Source organism: Lottia gigantea, assembly GCF_000327385.1.
Source record: "Lottia gigantea unplaced genomic scaffold LOTGIsca_2, whole genome shotgun sequence".
NCBI lineage: Eukaryota > Metazoa > Mollusca > Gastropoda > Lottiidae > Lottia > Lottia gigantea.
In genome coordinates this window covers 6,452,426-6,475,967 of record NW_008708400.1, presented here as the reverse complement: position 1 = coordinate 6,475,967, position 23,542 = coordinate 6,452,426, and the positions used below count along the sequence as shown (strand labels likewise).

Genomic DNA, 23,542 nt, shown 5'->3' with positions numbered 1-23,542 from the left:
TTTTCGTTTTTGATTCCTATGTCTAACGAAGACGGAACTCGGAAATGAATTAAAATCGGAAGTGGGAATGTCCCGACTCGGCTTTTGTATCTAACAGACTATGTGATGATGATAATCAAGTTGTCCGTGCCTCTCGTTATCAATAGTGAAGTATAAAATGATTGTAATTTTTAATATTAATGATTAATGATAGAACTAATGTCGTCATCATACTCAGCCAATAATCTTCCAGTATACTGTATATATACATTTTTGATACCAAAACATCATCTGGAATACTTCTATTGTGGGGATTCTTTCTTATTTTAATCTGTCACTACACTTGCTTTGAGTATCGTTTTCTACGACTGTTTTGAATGAAATGTAGTCTGATCAAACTTCTTAAAAGCATCGGATAATACCAGTTGAGTGGTTTGATACCATAGCTTTAAAAGAATTTTGATATTTTTAAAGTTATATTTGTTATCAGTGTATGTTCATCGTAAAAATATCATATTAACAATTATTTTGGAGAGCTGTTGTGGGAACTATTTTGGAATTTAACGGGCACCTGCAAAGTTTTGATTTACCAGCATAGCTGCTGACTTAATTTCAGGTTCCGGGTGCATACGAACGTGCATTACTATTATGTGAAAATACCAATTAAAACAATGGGCTTTTATTTATTTGTGTTCTGTGCTCTATGTGTTGGTGCGACATATGTGACGAGCGTGACAGAAATTAAAATTGGAACCTTATTAATATCTGAACACCATGCACCTTACACAATGGAAAGAGTAGGCCCAGCACTGGATGTAGCTTTTGATGAAATCAACTCGAATATCCTAAATGAGAGTTATAAATTGGTGCAAGTAAAAGTAGCTTATGATAATATTTGTAACGCACGTTACGCTACAGGTTAGTTCCTAATAATTCTTGCAGTAGTGATTCTGTTAATCATTGGGTTTGAGGCCGAGTATGGTCCACAGAATTGTTAAGGTCGGCTTAAAGATAACTTTCTTCCCGCGTCCACTGATAACAAATTTTAGAAGGGAGGGGATAGAGAGGGGAATTTGTGTAAGACCAATGTATTTTCAATACTAGTAATATTATCAATCTATGACATGATGATTCTATTCACTTGCATCTTGTTATTAGTTAAGCTTGTATATATATGTATTTTGACGACTATGTATCTATAACTATAGAACAAAAGACTTGTCATTTTAGATACGGAAGCTTTTTCGTACCAGAATGTTCGTAGAGGAAAGTTTTTTAAATTTTTTTCCCAATTTACTTAACAGGTGTAGCTTCTAAACTGTATTATGAAGAAAAGATTGTAGCCTTGATCGGACCAGCTTGTTCCTATGCTTTAGATGGTGTTGCCAGATTAGCAGGCTTTTGGAATATTCCAATTGTTACAGGTAAATTCAATACACTATAATATAATTACACAAATGACAGCAGGGTTACATAATACATATAGCTACATAATTTGGAAATGGCGTAACATTTCTTGTATGAAAAGGACAAGTTTGGAAATACAATCGAGATAACGACTTCTATCATTATGGTCATATGTCATCAAGATTTAAATAAACACTGATAGAGATCGTCATCAATATCATTAGACTGATTGAGGCCCAGTTGGTGAAATTACATCGTCTTTATTACATCCGGTTTCAATCCAAATGGATTATAGATCATGTATATTTAATACGGTCGCAAATAGACTATCATTAATCAGTCTGTTTTGCTGAATTGGTGTTTATATTAAAGGGACAGTCTGCTTTTTGTTAGTAAGTTGGAATGTCCCTAGCCTTCTCTTAATGTTTTCGCTAAAAAGTATCTTGATGTCCAGTTTTTAGAACGCCGAAATTATTCAACGAGTTTACTTAAATCGTTTTTAGTATAATTTTAGAGCATTTTGCATAATAAGAATGTCTATACTACTCTATAAATTAACTTATTCTTTTCTCGATAAGGAATACTAGCTTTGAAGTGTATGGAAATAGATGATATTATTATCAAAAGCCGGTTTATTTACACACATCGTGATTACAGGAGTAAAACAATACTTTTAACTCAACTGATTGATGTCATAATTACCAATGTTTTTTAAATTTTGTATGTGTATCGGGGACAATGATAGCATCAATTTGCACCATTCCAATTCAAATCAGACGTCTGTGGTTCTAGCAATTCTACTAAAACCAAGTGTTTATGACGTCACCCCCACCCCCTGCAAAGGTCTTATGGGATACAAGCACATTTTGCGGGGGTGACGTCATAAACACTAAGTTTTAGTGGAATTGTGGGAACCTCAGATGTCCGATTGAAAATAAGAATAGTGCAAACTAATGCTATTGGTGTCCCTGATAACAATAAAAAATTAGAAATCCTCTTTACAATCCTTTTAAAACCTGCATTTCATGATACTCAATGATATTGATGTATCTTCTATTTTTGATAACTGTTACTTAAACTCACAGAAGTACTTAAAATGTATCAGAGGTGAGGAACTCCCTAACATATTCCAATTGAAATTGTACAAAAGTAGGCTAGATCCTGCAGGTTTTGCATTGGTTAGAGCTGAAGACAAAGATTCTCATTAAGTATTATCAATAACTAAAAGAATACCATTTGCATATGTCAGTTAAATTGTTATCGAAGTCAATTCCAATGTTAGATTCCATGAGTGGCTATTGGCAGTTAAACATTTCTAGAAGTTAAAGGTAAATTTCTCACCAGCTTTCGATATTTAGTCTGAAGAAGAATTGTTCAATGTGCGTTAAGTATATTTAGATTTACTAAACGTGAGGCCTACCTTCAAAAAATATCATAACAAGTTCAGATGTATATATTGTACTATAAATTATCACATGAATTATCATTTTTGTTATCACGTATTCCTGTTATTACCATTGATTGTACAACAGCTTGTTACAGTCACCTATTCATGTATCTAACCTTGAAGTATGTAATGTACTTAATGTACTTGTGACGTTATTATTGTTAATAATAACAAATAGTGCAAACCTTATCACTCTTTGCATTAAATACCAACTTCATTCAAAAGTAAGACACAAAATATCTATAGATGACGATAGACACAATTAAATAAGACAAATGGGTTAATTCCTGGCAGGCGCGTATCTGGCAAATGCTCGATTAAATAAGGGGCAAAAATGAAATGAGTCTTTCCGAGGCGAGACCCGAAGTACCGAAGCCCCCAGAGGCCCCCAAGACGCCACCAGATTTCAGAAGGCCTGGGTTGAATTTTGAGCATTTGGAGTGCTTAAAATTCACTATACAAAGACCCACCCCTTAAATAAGCCATAGAATTCTGTTGTGAAAAGTCGTCGAATAATTATAGTAGAGAGATTTTGAGTATTAGAGGTACTTGAATTAATTGAATTAATAGAATAACATCAATGATAATAAACACATTCCATTAAAACTATTTAGATGACAGTGCTCTTTACTCTAATGGATGATTTCCGTCATTGTATTTTATCAGGTGTTGTAATGATATTAAGTATGATTTTTGCTTGACATGTTTCGGTAGATTATTTAATGACACAGACATCTCTAATCTACTTATTGGCTTAGCAATATTAATGATAATAAAAAAAACTGTATTATTTCACAGGAAAACCAGATTGCCAGAGGCAAATCTTCCCTAGTATCCTTCTAAACAACACATACTAAACAAACTTCACATGAAGTGAATTGATAAAAAGAAGTATTGGCGCTTGAATGATATTAGTCGGTGTAGTACAAATTTCATTTTGATTAAAGGGATTGTAAAGAGGTTTTTAATTTTTTTATGTGTGTCTCGGACGCTGATAGCATCAATTTGCACCATTCCGAATTTCAATCAGTGGTTCCTGTAATTCTACTCAAACTAAGTATCTCATGACGTCGCTAATTGCAAACTATGCTCTACTCCATAAGGCTATTCACGATTAGGAGCGTCATAAAACGCAATTGGAATGGTGCAAATTGCTATGAGATATCTGCTTTATGACGATACACATAAAAAACTGGAAAACCTCTTTATAACCCCCTTTAGGCTTGTAATACCATATATTTATCGCTAGATTTATCAGAACCCGAAAATGTCTTGAAAATTAATTGGTTAGCTAGAAACAATATGTAGCTACCGAGCCCGTACGGTTGGAAATTTTACTTTTATATACCATTTACTAAAAAAATACCGCAATGAAATGGGAGCCTACAATGATGTTTTGTGCCATTCCCTCATATATCACGATGAGTTTTTTGTAATGGAAACTAACTAAAAATACTTCTTTTATTTATCATCACTCTGAAATACGAATGTTTTATATTAGGTTTAGGAGATGGTGGGATGTTTAAAAATAAAACTGACTATCCAACATTAACCAGGTTTTCCTACTGTCAATGTCGGATGAGGAAGGTGTTTGGAAGTGTGTTTAAACAGTTTAACTGGACTGATATTGTTGTAATCTACGACGTTAATGACGGTCATACTGATATCCTGGGAAACACTTTAAAAGAAGGTCTACAAAAGGGCGGTATATTTCCTTTCATGATACCATATTATGGGAAAGAAAATAATAACTTCAGTTCCATTTTACAAGAAGCATCAGTACATGCGAGAAGTAAGTATACTGATTAACTGTAAGACAAAAATACATACCCCAGTTTCGTTGCAATTTGTTTCTTATACTGGTACATCCTAAGGCTGAGTTCTTAAAATACACTCTAAAATCTTAGACACTAGACACTTAGACACTAGACACTTAGACACTAAAAAAGTCAGGTCCAGTAAAGCCAATCATGGGTTCGCTAATTATCGTCAAAATGACCAAAAAATATCAAACATGAATATATTCCCAATATATTTTTGTTTCAGTCATAGTACTAATAGTACCCGGGGAGTCGTTAAGACAATTTTTATTGGCAGCCTTTGGACTGGGTTATACCACTGGAGATTATGTCTTCTTTGATGTAGAGTTATTCTCCTTTCCGGGTCAATACTGGGGTAACCACGACTGGAGAAGAGGCGATGACAAAGATACCGAAGCTAAAACCGCCTTTGAATCATTATTAAGAGTCTCCTGGCAAGAACCATCAGGAATGGGGTGGATGAACTTTTCTTGTAATGTAAAAGACATCGCTCTAAGCAAATATAATTACAGTTTTGGTGATGAAAAGGTTTGTAAAATGCCATAAGGTTCCGTGTGGGAAATATTTGGTCCATTTTTAGAGCAGATTGTGTGAGCCACCATTGATCACGAGAATTGACATAAAATTGGACCCGGCAATTGTTCAAGCATTTTGTAAATTCTAACAATGTTGCGCACATGTTCAGCAACAATCGAAAGACATTTAATGACATAATAATACAACCATTGCATGCTGTTACGCTCATTGAATTTGTGTGAGAGTAGATGCATTTAAATGTATTTGAATATTTCAGGTGAATTTCTTTGTGGGGTCGTTCCACGATGCTGCAGTACGACTAGGATTAGCTATAAATGAAACATTAAGTACTGGTGGTAATCTATCAGATGGTTATACTATCACTAGACTGATGTGGACAAAAACACTGCCAGGTAAAACTTATAAATGGGTTGTTAAAATAAGTAACAACAAATCACAAAATGTATAGATCCCAACTATGTTAGAAGCGTTTGAGTCCAAGATTAATGTAACTTGTTCCCGAATCTAGTCAAAATCGCATAACAGTTTTCATCAGTTCAAAAAATCAAATAAATATAAATGGTTTAACATACATACATGGTTAACGTAATTGGGGAAAACTATGTCATGTTCCCACTGGAGGACGGGGTAATCCTGTAAAGTCTCATTGTCAAATTAAATTCATTGTTGATATATTGTAGGTGTAACTGGACCTGTTATTATTGATAATAATGGAGATCGAGATACAGATTTTGCCATTTTAGATATGGATCCAATTGATGGTAACTTCAAGGTTGGTATAACTATATAATGTGTATTCAAGTTCTGTTCAATATTTCTATTGTGTATTTAAGATCAATATATCAGTTCTTTACCGCGAATTTAGGCGCGAAAATAGGATGTACGCTTTTGGGATTATTGGTGTAGTAGCAAATAGAGGAAGCTAAGCACATAGTCTTTTCGCAACCTTCTTACAAAATAAATTTCACATTCACTTTGTTTTTTCTCTTGTTGCAAGTTAGTCCAACCTTCCAGAAAAAAACGATGTCACTGTACTACTGGAAGAACATATTGCTATTTTTATATGATTTCATGTTCGCTATTCAACCTGATAAAAACCAATAAATCCTAGTGATGGCTGGATAATATATTGTAGGTTGTGGCCAACTACTGGGGGGCGAATCCTGGATACAATGCTGTTGATCATCGTTCTTATCACTGGCCTGGTAGAGATACACCGCCACCAAATACTCCTCGCTGTGGATTTACTGGTACCAATCCAGTCTGTAAATCACCAGGTAGAATCTTTTATTTCTATGTATTTTCATGCAACTGATATGGTCAATAATATTCTGACCACAGGACAGGACCGTAACTAAAACATTTCGACAACTGACCGATTTCATTATTGCAACTAAGCACCACCATCCATTGCCCATTTGGATATATTATTTGCCCCTCCGAACAATCAAGTATGGCTTAGGTGCCAATCGTGACCTATGCAAAGTTCAGAAGAACCATAGGACTGACAAATACAAAATTAAATGCAACTGACATGATTATCCTTATTCTGGTCACAGAACAGTGACAATATGCCACCCATATCTAGCATTGGTTAACAGAAAGTCTTTTAGAACCAATAACTTAACAGAGCTAAATGAAACAAGAATTATAGCAATATCAAATGCTTTCTGTGCAAAATGAATATCCAAGATCAGTCACAAACACAAGTGTTGTTATTATGAAATATGAAAGTGGGCCCCATTTAAATTATCCTCTTCTTGAAAAATACAATAATCGACCTATAATACTACGAGGAGAGAAATAATGAGCCAAATTATCTCTTCTAGATTTTATAGAAATTAGTAGAATATCCCGCATCGCCATAAGAGCAGTTCGCTGACCCATCTGAATCTCTAATGATTTCCTTTTCAAGGACCCAAAGTTCTAATTTTTAACGATCTTTATAATGTCAGACCAGGAAACTCCTGTGATTTAAAGTAAAAAAGTTAAGATAGATTATGGTCATAACATATCGATCAATGATACACAAAGCACTGCTTGGTACCTTATCGATTAAGTGAATTTGATTTATCGATGATAATCTGATGAAAACGATAAAAAATACTTAAATTGTAGTAAATAAAATCAAACCAATAAAGGAGTTCTATCTGTTTATAATAGACCAATGTCGCAAACAAATAAAACAAATGGGCAAACGTTGGGCCAGCCAAATTTTCTGTCTTTAGAAAATCGCATAATTCCTTTAAATAAACCTCAACAAGAAATTTCACTTCTTAATTTATTCCGTACACAAGCTTATCTTGTCTCTGTAAATTGGGTTATCCGAAAGTTGGACGTCTTGTGATACAGTCTCTGACACCAAGACATGTTTCATGGCAGCTGTGTGTAGACGAGTTGGGACTACTGAGTCTACTGTAAACACGTGACGTCATACACGGATAATTATGGATACACATGGTTAAGAAGGCTCAAATTTCTGAGACCGAGGGTACTATTGACGCCCCGAACTTTAAGCTTATAAAATGCAGATGTCGCAATAGACCAGTATGACATTGTATTGCACGATGTCTAGCCAACGATGATATAAAAAACCTTATATCTATTTCCAAATTATATACTTTCTTTGATTCGTATGGCCCTGCAAACATTTCTTCATAAGAAACGTGACATATCATATACAAATCATGAAATTAACCATGTAATTCCCTCGAGAGTATACAACTATCACTCTATATTGATCGTTGTAATGAAGACCTCATCACTTTCTATCACTTTGTTTACTTGTGATCTAAGTTAATGTGGGAATCGCTGCACATTTTTTGATATGTCGATATGATTGATGCTCTCCATAAAGAATATATGAATTAATAACTGCAAAACGAAACACGAAATTCAAACAACATATTGTCGAAACAGTTTTTACACGAGAAGTATCAGATGTCTAGAAGAGTAATCATACCCTTCTTGGCACTATAACCGCTTAACAAAAAAAAACAAGCAGTACAAATATATTCAGTGTACTTCTGATTTCAACGACATTCATCGATTATTATCCTATATATTGGAAACCGTTTAATGAAAATTTTTAAAAAAGCATCAGAAATTATAAATTGTTATTAATTGGATTATTTTTTATACATCCTAACTAAGGGCCTATCGTAATACCCTCTCCTTCTTTGGTACCGTTGAAGCGTATTTTCCTTTGCTTAATAATCAAAGTCACACAATTTACAGGTTACATATAGTAATGGTTAGCGAGAAAGATGAAAGTAACGGTTTTATCATGATTGTGTAGTTACCTCTATACGAGATTGCATCAATGAGTATTCGTCATTAAACTGACATCCAAAGAATGTCTTTGACCATTTGTTTATCAATTTAACAACCTTTGATTTAACATTTGGATTTTGGCAGTAATAAAAAAAATTCACACATTTTTCACCCTTTCAATTAAACAAAATTGTTTTCATCGATTTTTTCATTTCATAGTGTCTCATATTGTGTTTATGAAGTAAATGTGATATTATATTATAAATTTTTCAGGAATAGTAGTGTACATATCTAAATGATAAAAAATTAGTTTGCAAACACATTACAAAATTGAAAGAATATAACAAAGTCTCCCATCCGTCACCTGAGAGTTATCATTTACAACACAGTACACCAATTATTACTATGATTATTACATTAATTACACTGGTATCTTTTTACTGTATGACATTTTACACATTTAACGTAACATCTATGATTATTGTCGTTTATGGGTATACAAGTATCAGATTTAAGCTGTAATAATAATAATCCTGTATTTCAGATACAAGTGAAAAGTTCATATGGACAATAATATCTGTGTTTGTGTTTATTATAACATGCTTAATTGTCGGTTTCTTTGTATACAGGTAACAATGAGTATTTTTATATATATTATATTTATAATGTGGTCGTATATTGTCGTCGCCCCTGTCCGTCCGCCCGTCCACAATTGGCTTGTCAGCAATAGAGACAACAGTTTTCATCCGATTTAAATGAAATTTGGTGTGATCATTTATAGTGATGAGATCTTGGACAAGTTCGAATTTTGTCATCTTCCGATGAACGGTTTTTGTGTTATATCCCTCGACCCCAAAAGTGACAACAATTTTCATCCGATTTAAATGAAATTTGGTGTGATCAATTATAATGATGAGATCTCAGACAGGTTCGAATGTGACGATTTTTCGAAGAAAGTTTTTGAGTTGTTGCCCTTGATTTATGAAAAATGCGTCAAAATTTGTTTGTGAACACAACAGATACTACAGTTTTCATCCGATTTAAATAAAATTTGGTATGATCATTTATAATGATTAGATCTAGTCAAGATTGAATTTCACGATTTTTCGATCAACGGAATTTGAGTTATTGCCCTTGACTTAGTACAAACGCATCAAAATTTGTTGGCTTGTTAACGCGATAGAGGTGACAGTTTATCTCAGAATTTTATTAGATAATGTGTTTGTTGAATATCACAAATTAGATTTTTGGTATGATTTGATGCAAATTGATATACTGAAAATGTATGAGGAAAGTGGGCGTATCTTGCTAGGCAACCACTTGTTTTACTTTTCCGGGACCTTTGACAGATAATTGATACGCAAAAACGGTTGAACCGATACCAATGTTATCTACAAGTATTGTCTCTACTTATTTCCAACAAACTTAAGAACTATCATAAAACGCAAACGATTTTGTCAATTGAATAGCAGAAAAAAATTGTCTTCTTGTAATCAACACGTTGCAAATGTCTCAGTTGTCGATATGCTGCTTTAACTACACGATAATCCATTTACTCTCCGTCTTCACAATAACAAGCTATTGCGATTTTCGTATCATTGTGAAGATGTTTGCTCACAGATTGTGTAGGTTTTAAGATCAACAACACGCTTTGTATTCCATACACTTGTATATTTTAGTACAATTTTGATAGTGAATGAATATTACATATTTTAGACGTTATAAATGGGAACAAGATTTAACCAACATGGCGTGGCGAGTTCAGTATGAGGATATCAGATTTAAATTATTAGATGGTGTCAGCAGTAGAACATCCATGGTATGAAGACAACTTACTATCTGGCAATACATTGGTTGCAGATAATGAACTTTTCATATGAGGCTATATCATGCCAGTCCATCATTTGTCATTTGATAATCTTATTGCAATGTCTGACAGTAACAACTAAAAATATCAGATTCTTCGTCGCCGGTTTGCTCTCACGTGGACCGTCAGATCATATATCAAGATTTGACGTGTCCTTTTATCACCTTTGATTTACTTGATGTCTCTGCTCCCATCCTTGACATTTTTCCTTGATTTTGTTAATGGTTTAGGAATTCAATATTGATTTAATTATTATACTCAAATAATCTGTCAAGACTGCTGTATTGATAAAAATTGTTAATGTAGTTCTAGTCCGAAACACCTGCCTATATATTAAAGTCTCTAATAGATATTTGGACAGTTATTGACCAGCTGACAACTTTCATAATAGCTATCAGAGGCTGGAATAGAGGCAGATCTAACGGCATAACGCAGAATTTGATGTGGAATACTTTCGTTTGATAACCTAATGTGTCAAAATGAAAACTAAAATAGGTAGCACCCGGATGTCTCTCGGTTACGGTTTGGATATCGTCACGTGTTCTTTGATCCACTTTTATTAATATCATGTGTGTGCTTTCTCTTAGACTTGAGTTAATGGTTTAGATTTTTAATTTAATAATGAATATAATATCAAGGTTGTGAAAATGGTTTGATATTTTTTTTAGATATTGAAAATAGAATTTGCATTAAATCAAGAATAAAATTAAACCCATCAATACCAAAATAATTGTGGATCAAAAACCACCTTATCCTCAAGTATAAGATCATTTATAGCAAACGATTGAATCCGTCAGATCTTAATTCATTTTCATTTTCAGGCGAGAATATCTGATACATTTTGTGCTGACGTTGTACACGAATCATCCGTAACTTTGGGAATTTATAAGGTATTTCTTTTTTATCGAATTTGTCATGTTATAGTTAACTGTATTTTAGTCCCAAAAGTATTGATCATTTGCAAATACGAACTCAGACTAGAATCATCAACGGCTCGTCTAGCTAATCGGAACAGATTATATCACTTTGCACGTACCATGACTTCAATTTCGATTGAATCATTTATGTTTTATTATTTATCTATTATTTAAAGAAACGTGCTAGTTCCAGTCAACAATAAATCCATCACTTAATACTCGCATCTCACCTCAGATTATAATAGCGTTAAGGGCTTAATCGTTTTTTATCCTCCAGGGAAGAACGGTGGCTGTTCAAAAAGTTGACAAAGAAAAGATTGTTTTGACACGCGATGTACTATTGGAGCTAAAACAGGTAAAATATATGTATCAATGGGATTCTATTGATGCGCTGTTATATATGATAACTAAGGTGATAAGTAACTTTCATCATATATAAGAGATAAGAGAAACCACCCCATAATACTTATTCTATATCTATAGAGATGGTAATCAATTTGTATGCTTGATCGTTGCCTGTGATGCATATTGCGTATACTAGGAAGACTCGAGCTCTAATAACTGAATATATTATATTAATAGTTTGAGTTCCCTATAACGTTAAATGCAAACATTATTGCCAATATCCAGTTTGTATGTCAAAAACTGGTTTTGCATTTGCGATTAAACTTAACCTTACCAGCGAAACTATCATTTCAAGTTACTATTTTGCCATGAAAGTTTTTTATATTGAATTTATTTATGAATCAACACATTGTCTGGTTTTACCATATTTTTTGTTGACGATGACATTTGGAAAGCTATCTTTGAAAGGTACCGCTATTTTCTTTTAGGTACGAGATCTTCATCATGAGAATTTAAGTAGTTTTATTGGGGCGTGTATCGAACCTGGTCATAATTATGTTTTAACAGAATATTGTAACAAAGGAAGTTTACAGGTAATGAAATTACACATAATACAATATGATAAGGTGGTTCGAATACGAATATTATACTTATCATATTTATCTATAAATGGTTTGAAACGCGATGTTCTGCACACATTAAACAATAATGAGAAGCTGACCCGCATACGCCTTGACGTTCTGTATTTTTATACGCCATCATTATAATGTGGTCGGATATTGTCGTCGTCCCTGTCCGCCCGTCAGTCCGTCTGTCCACAATTGGCTTGTGAACGCAATAGTGACAACAGCTTTTATATGATTTGAATGAGTTATTTTGTAAAGACGCATCAAAATTGGTTGGCTTGTTAACGCGATAGAGGTGACAGTTTATGTCAGAATTTTATTAAATAATGTGTGTTTGTTTAAATCAAAAATATCTTGCACAAATTAGATTTTTGGTATGATTTGACACAGATAAGTGACCGCCCTTGATATACTGAAAATGTATGAGGAAAGTGGGCGTAGCTTGCTTGGCAACCACTTGTTTTCTAAATTATTAAAAATGATTTGCTATGCAATGTCCTCCAGAGTGGCTGACTGCTGGAATTTAATAGATGTTTTCTAGTCTTGACATTTTTATCCGGGCACTCAAAGCGATTTCCTATATGAAAATTGTGGTCGGACTAGAGGTTGAAACCTCTTTTGAATACCTTTTTATCAATCTACCCTTTTATTGTCTTTAGCACTTTAGAGTGAATTTTTATCAATAAATATTGAATATTTCAATCAGACTAAAGGCACTTAAAGAAAAATATAACAACATAAATAGCCTCTATTATATTACTGTCCTTGAATACTGAATAAGGTGATTATAATTAATTAATAACCATGATTTATTGATGAGATAACTTGGCCTAATGTGGTGTATTAATTATATATTATTAACCTATTATTACAGATTTTATGAACCTGTAGTATTAACACTGGTGGTATATGTGCAATAATGTTATTTATTTACTTGTTTACTAACTAACTAATGTCACTAGTCACTTACCTTTGACTTATATTAAAACTTTTAATTTTATTGCAACTCATCTGTTTTGGACCATAAAATATGGTTTTATTATAGTATCTTTGAAGGACGCGTATCCCCTTGCATCATCTGCGATTGAAATGGCTGCATTTTTTAAAACTGTCACAAATTGAAATTAGTATAAGTTAAGCTATAATATATTTTACAGGATGTGTTGGGAAATGACACACTAAAACTAGACATGATGTTTAGACTGTCCATGTTACGAGATATTGCAATGGTATGTGGTTCTTCTTTTTAAATCGTTTGACTCATACAGCCCCTCTTTTCAATACTTACAAATCAATGTGAACTCTTACATGCACTGTTCTTATGTGACAATCTCGACAGACAACTATCATATCTCATGTACGTGTATGTGTACTTGTTAACCAAAACTTTCAAAGAGTCTCCAATGGCGTGAATCATATTGGCACTCTGTTTTGACAATACCTATGCACTCAATACTCTATTGTAAATATGCCAATACCCTATGCACTCGATACCCCATTGTAAATACTGGCTTGTTAGAATTCACAGTTCCAAAGGTCCACACGAAATCCCTTAATAGAGTCACTAGCTGATAATTTTTTTTTGTATTTTAGGGTATGGCATTTATTCATAAATCTGATCTCAAGATTCACGGATTTCTCAATTCTTCCAATTGTCTTGTGGATGGAAAATTTGTACTAAAGATCACGGAGTTTGGTTTACCGACATTTTTCCGAGATAAAAGATACAGCCAAAGTAAAGAAAATATGGAAAGTGAGTTTATTGTTTTGATTATTGATATATTGACAATTTAAAAACACCACAGCCTTGACAGAAAGGTAATTATTGGAAAAACCAATGAACCAATGAACACAGAATCTCGTTCGAAACATTCCTATTTGAATAAATGTTTTGATAATTATCGGTAAATGAATATACCATCAGAATAAATAATCAAAGTTATAAGGTATTTTCTGTATCAATTGCTTTACTCAATCTCTTAAACCACAATACAAGAGTTAAATAACGGAAAACAACGTTTCAAAATGAAATCCATCTGATGATGTAAATTGTTGAAATGTTGTGTACAATAAAAACTCAGGAGTAGAGTACCATTTAATTGTGTTCTGTTATTAAATACGATCTCTACCCCTTAATGTCGCTTTAAGAATATTAACAGAGTTGCGATAAACGAGATCTGGTATAAACAAATCTTCTTTTATCTCCTATCAGAAGTTAGTAGAAATCAGCAAGTTTTAGCTTGGAATAATTTTAACTTTTTAAGTTTAAAAAGAAGACTTATCAGAAATACAATAGAAAGAATAGAATGATACTTATAGTTCAAGAATCAATAGTCATCGACTTTGTTACATAAGTTAATCAATTTAGTTCCTTGGTGTCAAGCAGTAATGTCAATGAGTACACAGATTTTTTTAGTGCCTTGGGCCTTTGAAGACAACAATCAGTTCTATTGATGTAGATTTTTTTACTTAATGGTTAGAAATTCCACTAATACAATATTTTATTCCGTTTACAAAAAAAAGATAAAATCAACCATTTAATGTAAGTTGTTACTTACGGAAGACTTTTAAGCACATTTAAATTTTTCTTAATTTTTTTGATATGTTTTGCATATGTAAGCGTTGGCCCGCCGACATGAGCTTACTCGTATTGAAACTCTCGCATTATTCAATATTGCAGTAACAAACTATTTTTAGAAATCCGAAATTTCGACTTGTGGAATCTGAAATTTCGACCTGTGGAATCCCAAATTTCGACCTATGGAATCCGAAATTTCGACCTGTGGAATCCCAAATTTCGACCTATGGAATCCGAAATTTCGACCTGTGCAAAATAAAAAATTTTTTTAGGTGTGTTTAAAAGTGTTTCATAGTTATTGAAATGAAATTAAGATGTTAATTTTCTTTTGAAAAAATTAAATTTAATTATCTTTTAAGAAAACCGAACGGATCCATTAAAGTTGTTTTTGTAAAAACTATACATAATTCAAGATAAAGAAAGTCTTAATTTAAGTAAATATAATTTAGGGCAATGTAGTTTATTTTTAAAAACAAACGTTCCATTAAATTATTGTTGTAAAAGCAATATTACGTTTAAGGACTTTTATTTTCACTAAAAGGAAACTGACGCAGCACATTCTAAAAACTAAAAATCAATCGTTATCATTTTATGTCTGCATTATAAAGTCATAGAGTGAGTCGAAGACTTCTGAACTGAGCAAAAGCAAGAGCAAAATAGTTGCCAAAAATATCTGAATCATAACCAAGTATGAAATTTTGATCACATTAAGCAAACGATGGGCTAGTATGACTTTCTAAATTAGCTCTATATTCCTGGTACTATTCATTTAAATCAAGGTACAATACAGCTCAACCACTCCCGAGATGAAAAAACAATCATTGAATACATATGATAACTCAGTTGACTAACTTCAGCTATAATTAACAAGTCAATTTCATCAACTGCTAATGAATTCAAATTAAACATGGTTCTATTCACCTTATTGATTTATAACTTAAAAATGACAAAGAAAAAGATTTGCCGATCAACATTATTTCAATTTTCAATTACTTCAATTACTAAAACTAATTCAATAAATAATTTTATCGGCACACCAGTCGGGTACACATTTGATATTGATTGAGCTATGCAAGTACAAACATATATTGTTGTCTCGAAATGCCGGCACGCATTTTGGATATTAAAGGCTAACAACTGTTAGGCCTTTCGAAGGGGAGATTACTCTTATGTATACGTTTTCTTCTTTATTCGGCAGTGTTATTATGGGTAGCACCAGAAGTACTAAGACAGGCACCATTTATGCAATCAACACAGAAGAGTGATGTTTACAGCTTTGGTATCATTATGGAAGAAATGATACTACGTTCTATACCCTTTGATACTTATAGGGCATTACTTGATGTACAAGGTCAGTAAGCAATCTGAAACGAATTCTAAATCCAATTCATAATGCTATTGCAGTGCGTCATAGATTTAAAGATTTTTCTTGCTATACTGACCTAAGATATTACACGATGGATCTGACAACATTGTGGATGAGGATGTGTTCACATCAATAATAATAATCCTCCCAATCAATGAACTGCTTATAAGTTGTACATGTACTACCACTCACTCTGTTGTAAGCTGGGAATCTTCTTATCAGATCTTTGAGATTTGTCAACGACGACCTGAATATCCAGGACTAATTTTTCATTTTGGTATTATTTTTGACATTGATGATAAAAAAAAATTGATTTCACTCTCCAATAATTCCAGATATTGTCGATAAAGTAAAGGATGACTGTGCGCCATATTTTAGACCCAAAGTATCGGAAAGCCAAGCGCCTAAAGGGTATATAGAACTGATGAAGAAATGTTGGAGTGAAATACCCGATGAACGACCAACTTATGATGGTATTGCCAAGCAATTGAAAGAATTACAGGGGTGAGCTTGTGAACTTATATTAGATATGACGACTAATAAAATAGTACAATAGAGTGTTGGGATTACAATTGTCGGGTTCTCCTGCAATTCAAGAGAAAACGAACTGTGGCAGATTAGACTTGTCTCATTGATGTTACCCCAATTACACATATTACATACGAAAACAACCACAAGAGCAGATTATCTGCAAATGGTTGTGAAACGTCCAGCAACTGGATGGGCGAGCAAACCAAACGCACCAAATTGAACAGAAATGCAAGAGGGAATTTACTAGAGTATATAACCAATGATTGAAAAGAGGTTGTTGCTCACTACTACGTTCCCCATCTTATTTCAGAGATAAGAACATAAGTTTAGTGGAGGCTCTAGTCCTGCGTTTAGAAGAATATGCATCAAATCTGGAAAATCTAGTGGCTGAAAGAACGACACAGCTCATAGCCGAGAAAAAGAAATCAGAAACATTATTATATCAAATACTTCCAAAGTAAGTAAGAGAGATTGTTCCAACAAGATATAGTGCTTGTCATTAATTCAGAACTTTTGAATAGACCTTATTAAATAAAGCAGGAACATATAGTGCTTCCAATACGGGATTCAAAACCAGGAGGCAGAATCTTAGTATTAAAATCCATTTAAACCTTCACATTTAGGTTCATCGATATACTTGTCTTCATAGATTTTTGTACATCATCTAAGGCCAATATTCAAATCTTCAAACGAATTGATTTATTATTACCCTTTGCATTTGCAACCTTTTGCAATACCTAATGAAGCAACAAATGTTCCCAACAATGCGCATCTAAATACATAAAGGGGTATAATAAATCTTACTTTTCAGACCTGTAGCCGATCAGTTAAAGCAAGGCAAATCAGTAGTACCAGAAACCTACGACTGTGTAACTATATATTTTAGTGATATTGTTGGTTTTACTGCCCTGTCTTCAGAAAGCTCGCCAATGGAGGTAAGGACTTCAAATGTTTGTAACCAATAAGCAAACTCGAGGACTACAGTTTGGTGGAAGTATCCAATACTGAGTAAAAAGGTTCTCTGTTTTTAATACAATCAAAATGTTTTACCAACAGCTTCGTGAGAAACTCTCTGGTGTTCTGTGGAGGGGAAAAGGAGGGTAGTGTTATGTGACCATGCGACAACTAATGTCTTCACAATGGCAAATCTGTGATCAAATTGTAGTCTGCAGTCTGTATCATACATGTAAGATGATTTACAAAGGTTCTAGTACGGTGTATTTTGATATCTGTTTTTAGATTGTGAACTTCCTTAATGATTTGTACGTGATGTTTGATAGTGTTGTAGATTATTATGATGCATATAAAGTAAGTTACTGCTAAATTACCATACGTCAATCAAAATGCCGGATGGGTCCTCGGGAATTGCACTACAATGAACACAATCTTTAAAGCGTACTTAGTAACCTATACCGAAACCTAAACCAATAATCTAAAGAACCATTTTTGCAAATTACTAATTGCGAATTACTTCGATTAAGTCCCACTGAAGGTATAGATAAAGACTAATATCATCACGATAAGGAAAGGTATGCGTAAGGTGTTTGGAGCAGTAATCATGATCTACCTAAAGAAATGCATCGTCTGCTTCCATGCAATATCTTCAGGTAGAAACAATAGGAGATGCCTATATGGTTGTATCTGGTTTACCTATTAGAAATGGTGAACAACATGCTGTAGAGATATCTAGAATGTCGTTAGCCTTACTGGACGGTATTAAATCATTTACAATCAGACATCGCCCTCAGGATATGCTTAAACTAAGGATAGGCATCCACTCCGGTAGGTTTTTAAGATTATCTTAGGCGCACCATCCAAAATCTAAAATCTCAGTTAATTGGTTTTTATTTACATTCTCACGCAATTTTCTAATCAAATATTTTTCGGGGCAAGTCGTGTAAGAGTCATAGTCCGCTATAGTGGTCAGCATTCAAACTGTTAGGCAATTTTTAAATTCTGTTAGAATTGACAAGCTTCATCAGTTAACCTTTCAAACGTAGGGTGTTATGGAATATGGATATCATCAAAAATTTGTTGGTCATAAGTTCTAATCTCGTTGTCTATATAAATATAGTCGAAGCTATGCAAGCGTCATTGTATTGATGGAAATACCAGTGTAAATATAATTCTGTAAGACTAAATCTATACTGCTAAGGACATCCTCTTTGTCAAAACTGCTGGCTGGAAGCATAGGTTTGGTGAAATATTGTTTTTTTTTTGTATTTTCTTGAAGGTCCGTGTGCGTCTGGTGTAGTGGGATTAAAGATGCCGAGATATTGTCTATTTGGTGATACAGTAAACACTACCTCTAGGATGGAATCTACTGGTGAAGGTAAGTCATATCTGTACAATCAAGTAACCTAATTTCGTGGAAACCTATTATTCGTGGATTTCCGGAAAAGATTAATAATTTACATGAGCGATCTTGCGCGACCTCCGCATTAGTTTGTTTTGATAAACATGGGTTTTCTCTACAATATCAGCTAGTAGAATGAATCCAGTAGTTTCAAGCAAGGTAAAATGTAATAATGTATACTTTGACAAATACAAAATGGCGGATTTCAGTTATTACCAAACGTCACCATTTTTTATCGGCCGAATTTCCTTATACTCTCAAGCGGTGATCGGAATACCAAGTGTCGTCTGCTAGAATATATTCCAACGAATGAAGTCACGTGATCAACTAGCGAATTCCGTGTCAGCAGAAAATTTCTATGGAACACAAAGTGGACCATATTCTTATGTTGTTTCAGTGACTTTTAGCAATAAATCACGCTTATTTTGTCAGTCTCTATTTTTTTTTTAAATCGTGGTTCTTTGAAGGAATTGACACTAGTTATAATGAATTGATATTAAAGATAACTACTAAGAGAAGTCAATTATACCACCCGGTATCCATACAACGTGTTTTTCTAGACTTTTTTATAGATCAAACATTGTACACGAAAATGGGTGACGCATTCTGCCGCCATTGCCGAGTTGGTTACTCATGAAATATGAGTCAAAGTGAAGGATTCATAAAGAAAATCGAAATAAACCAATTTTAATTATTTTGTAGAATATCCGAGGAAACATCTAAGACATAAAATTTTTTGTTGTTGTTTTTTTAACTTTGACGAAATTCAATTTTGAATCCTTATATCCACGAAAATAGGTTACACCACTGTATTATTGACAATGAACTTGACTACCATTTAAATATGTAATCGCGTTGAAAATCTTTTTTTTTTTTGTTATTTTGGTAACGTGTAATGTAAATTGTTGGAACGTTAAGTACATACAATAAAGTAAATAGGGTTATTGTGGTGCATTATTTAAAGTTATCTTTACTACTCTCTACATGTCGCTCAAGAGTTAATTGACAAGCTCTAAATCACTGTTATATACTTTTAGTATACTAATGAATAAAGAAAAAAAGATTATAAAAACAATCAAAACTGCACTTGTTTTAATATGTTTCGTAATTTTAGCTCTAAAGATTCATATTAGTGAAAAAACTAAATCAATTCTAGATAGAATGGGCAATTTTATAACAGAATATAGAGGCAGCATAGCCATGAAGGTAAATTATATGTTTCCAATATTATACCAACACCGCGATGCCACTCTGCGCTTAGGTTTATCAACTGCTTGGCATCTTTCAAATCAGTTTATATCGTACGATTGTTATATAAGACTTGAAATGCTCGTCACGGAGAAAATGGCATGCAAATAGCATCTAGACGATCCCATTGAGATAACACCTGTGACTCTGTATGCACTTTGCCGTTATGTATGTATGTATATATACAAGAGAGTATATACAATCTCATATTTCTTTCATTCTATACATTTCAGGGAAAAGGTGAACAGACTACGTATTGGCTTGTTGGTGAAAAGTCCTTTTGAAAAAATTCGTATGGACTTATTAGTAATAGAAAGACAATGTGACAATCGCCTTGACGCTATATACTTGACTTGTTGACAGAATAATGAGATGAGCGGCCAATTTAATGCTTACACTTTTACTAAACAAGTTTAGGATACATTTGGAATGACATGTATAAACGTTCCAAATGTGATATCTCTTAAACCAAAATGTTACGGGATAGAAGTCTAGCAACTGATTTAACCAATGTGATAGACTTGAAAACGACATGCATCAAATGCAATTTTTGTGATACGACAGGCAGCAAGGGCCTTTAATGCGAACATCATGTTCCTTTAGCACGGGTAACATATTGTTTATAAACAATATATGCTACCGATGCTTAAGGAACATGTGCAAACATATGATCAAGGTATGGATTAACCGGAAAGAATGATTGTGTTTCGACATATGCAAAATGTATAGATCGAGATTATATCTCAGAAACAACAGACAGTGTCTTTGGGTTTCGTTATTCCACAATTAGTCATTGTTATCCGATCCAACATGACACCAATGAGTTAATAGACAAAACCAAACCAATACGCAGAACGCGATGGCGGTAGAAAATTGTTCGATTATAAAGGAGACGAAAAGTATCGGGGACAAAATGAAACGAATTGACCTTGCATTGAGGCAGTTCTGGTGGATCGGTCGGATGCGTGACGATGTACCGAGCCCAAGCGTGTAACAGGCCATAATGAACGTCGATCATGAAGGAATCAGAAAATTGGCACAGCTGCCCATGAAAAAAGCCCTCATTGAACACTGTATGTATCAACTTATCAACCCAAAGATTTAAAAATCGACAGAATAACTTGCCCTTAAAACGTTTATCATGTGAAAGATCTCGAATATTTATTAAATGTTAATCAAATTCGTAGCATTTTAACAATCAGGGAAGGGAAGGCCCCTTGCCCCCTGTATATAGCTACGGGCCTGATTACAATTGATTGCAATCTTGTAAATAAATTAGGCGTGGGAATCTTCACCATCCCCCCCAAACACACCCTTTATATCCGTTATTCTCATTTACCCTTGGCCTAAAACAAGAACAAGGTCATCGGTAATATCTGGATTGCCTTTGAAGTATCCTGCGAATCAATCCAAAGTTTACCGGATGTCATTGAATCATTGGCAAAGGTTTGATGAAATAACTGCCGTAGTCTTAGGCTATAGTAATGATTATAACAAAGATAGGTCTAATGATAATCTATTTCATTCAGTGTCAGTTTACTATTTGAAGCAGTTGAAGATACTGGTTGGTTGTGGAATCTGAAAGGACGTTCACCGTTAGATCTGTATGATTATCCGTGAAGGTACCAATTGTTATCTGTCACTGAATAGAGATGACATGGTTTGCCTATTATTAAATCAATGTCCGACTAAAACAAATAGACTAATAACAGACAATTGATTATTTCTAATTATTGGTTTTCATCTCGACCTAATTAACTCATCATCAGGTGAACAGCCTTCTATTGGCCAGTGGCTGAACCGGGGACTAAAGTGGAATGGGGTCGTTTCTCTGGGAAATTAAAAAAAATATTATGCTTTCCTGCATTGTGATTAATGCCCGTTATTGCTAGTTAATGCTATTTCACCCAATTATATATTGCTGGTTGCTTAGTTTGATAATTGTATACTTTGGTATACATCTAGGCCCCACTATATACACTAAGAAATTCTAGCCCTCCTCCCTAAAAAATTTCTAGTCTCTTGTTGAGTCACATAGTTGAGGCCCCCCTTGAAAAGTTTTTAGCCACCCCTGAAACCCTGGGCTAGCTATGGGCCTGGCTATGTCATCGTTGTTTAGAAACGATAATTAGAATACCCAGCACTCACACACCCACCACCTTATAATATCCTACTAAATCCCCAATAAACTAGTTTGAGCACAACTGGCTTGCACAGTGGTATAGTGAAAATATCATCCAGATCGTGGTGTCGACCTTGACAACTGACTGTGTCTCGGTACATGCGGGGGTCATAAAGAATTCACACATAATTTTTTATAATGAAGAAAAATGGGTGGTTTCACTATGAATAAATTTACATAATCTAAAAATTTAAGAATGTAATCTACATAATACTGAAATATGATTTGGGGGGTGGTGTAAACTGCCTTGACTCTATTTCAAATTTTCACTCTTCCAGAATTGGTTTCTTCTAGACTAAATAGAGCAAACATGCACAAACATTGATAAACACAGTGAAAATCACGATATTAAACACAGACTGCTTAAAATGCAATTTCAAAATATTAAAATTGAAACGGACCCGGGACCATGTTTGTCAAGTTGTCAACCTAACCAATAACACCATTAAAGTATTTCATGAACGGAACCTATGCCAAACAAGCCATGCTATTGATTTCAAAGAGGATCTTTAACGTGTGCGTATTTAATATTTAATATGAAATGATGAAATGGGTTGCCGGATTTGAATATTTCCCGAGCCTTGATTTCATAATTTTCATATTACATAAGCACGAGTGAAAGATTCTATTTATCACACAACCATCAATAAATTCCTTGCACTTTTTCTGTATATATGTCCTTTCTGCAAAATGTTCTTGCGCGTAACAAATAAGATCTTGATAAACACATTCATTTGATAACTAAATTGAAACTATTAATCAAAATTATGATTCTGGAACAATTTTATACCCTTTAGTTTCATTTTTAACAGAGTCGTCAACTTAAAATAAAGTCATGTTGCTCTGCATGAATGCATGCCCTAATTTGCATAGATGTGAACCTGTGCTACGAATTCAAATCGTTTTTATGCACCCGTGTTATCACCCCAAGAACAAAACTGTTGTGTGATATAGATAGTATACCTAATGGCTAGATAAGAATTAGTCCGATTCAATCTTGAGCTATACTTGAAATACGGCATACCCGTCCCACCGAAATTGCTATGTATATTTGCACCAATTT

At 33.8% G+C, this 23,542-nt stretch overlaps 1 protein-coding gene across 1 annotated transcript; it reads left to right on the top strand.

Annotated features, from left to right (window-relative positions):
- Positions 1-650: 650 nt before the first annotated feature.
- On the top strand, positions 651-20,581 carry LOTGIDRAFT_153062 (hypothetical protein; the record flags this gene model as incomplete). The annotated part of the gene is made up of 23 exons (XM_009053544.1): positions 651-897; positions 1,284-1,403; positions 4,335-4,625; positions 4,880-5,181; positions 5,447-5,582; positions 5,871-5,962; positions 6,326-6,467; positions 9,008-9,092; positions 10,180-10,282; positions 11,152-11,220; positions 11,525-11,602; positions 12,081-12,185; positions 13,376-13,447; positions 13,812-13,971; positions 15,995-16,147; positions 16,498-16,666; positions 17,004-17,150; positions 17,505-17,628; positions 17,933-18,001; positions 18,301-18,475; positions 18,927-19,025; positions 20,164-20,255; positions 20,531-20,581. The coding sequence occupies 23 exons, from the start codon at positions 651-653 to the stop codon at positions 20,579-20,581; spliced, it is 3,081 nt and encodes a 1,026-aa protein (XP_009051792.1).
- Between the last annotated feature and the right edge of the window lie 2,961 nt (positions 20,582-23,542).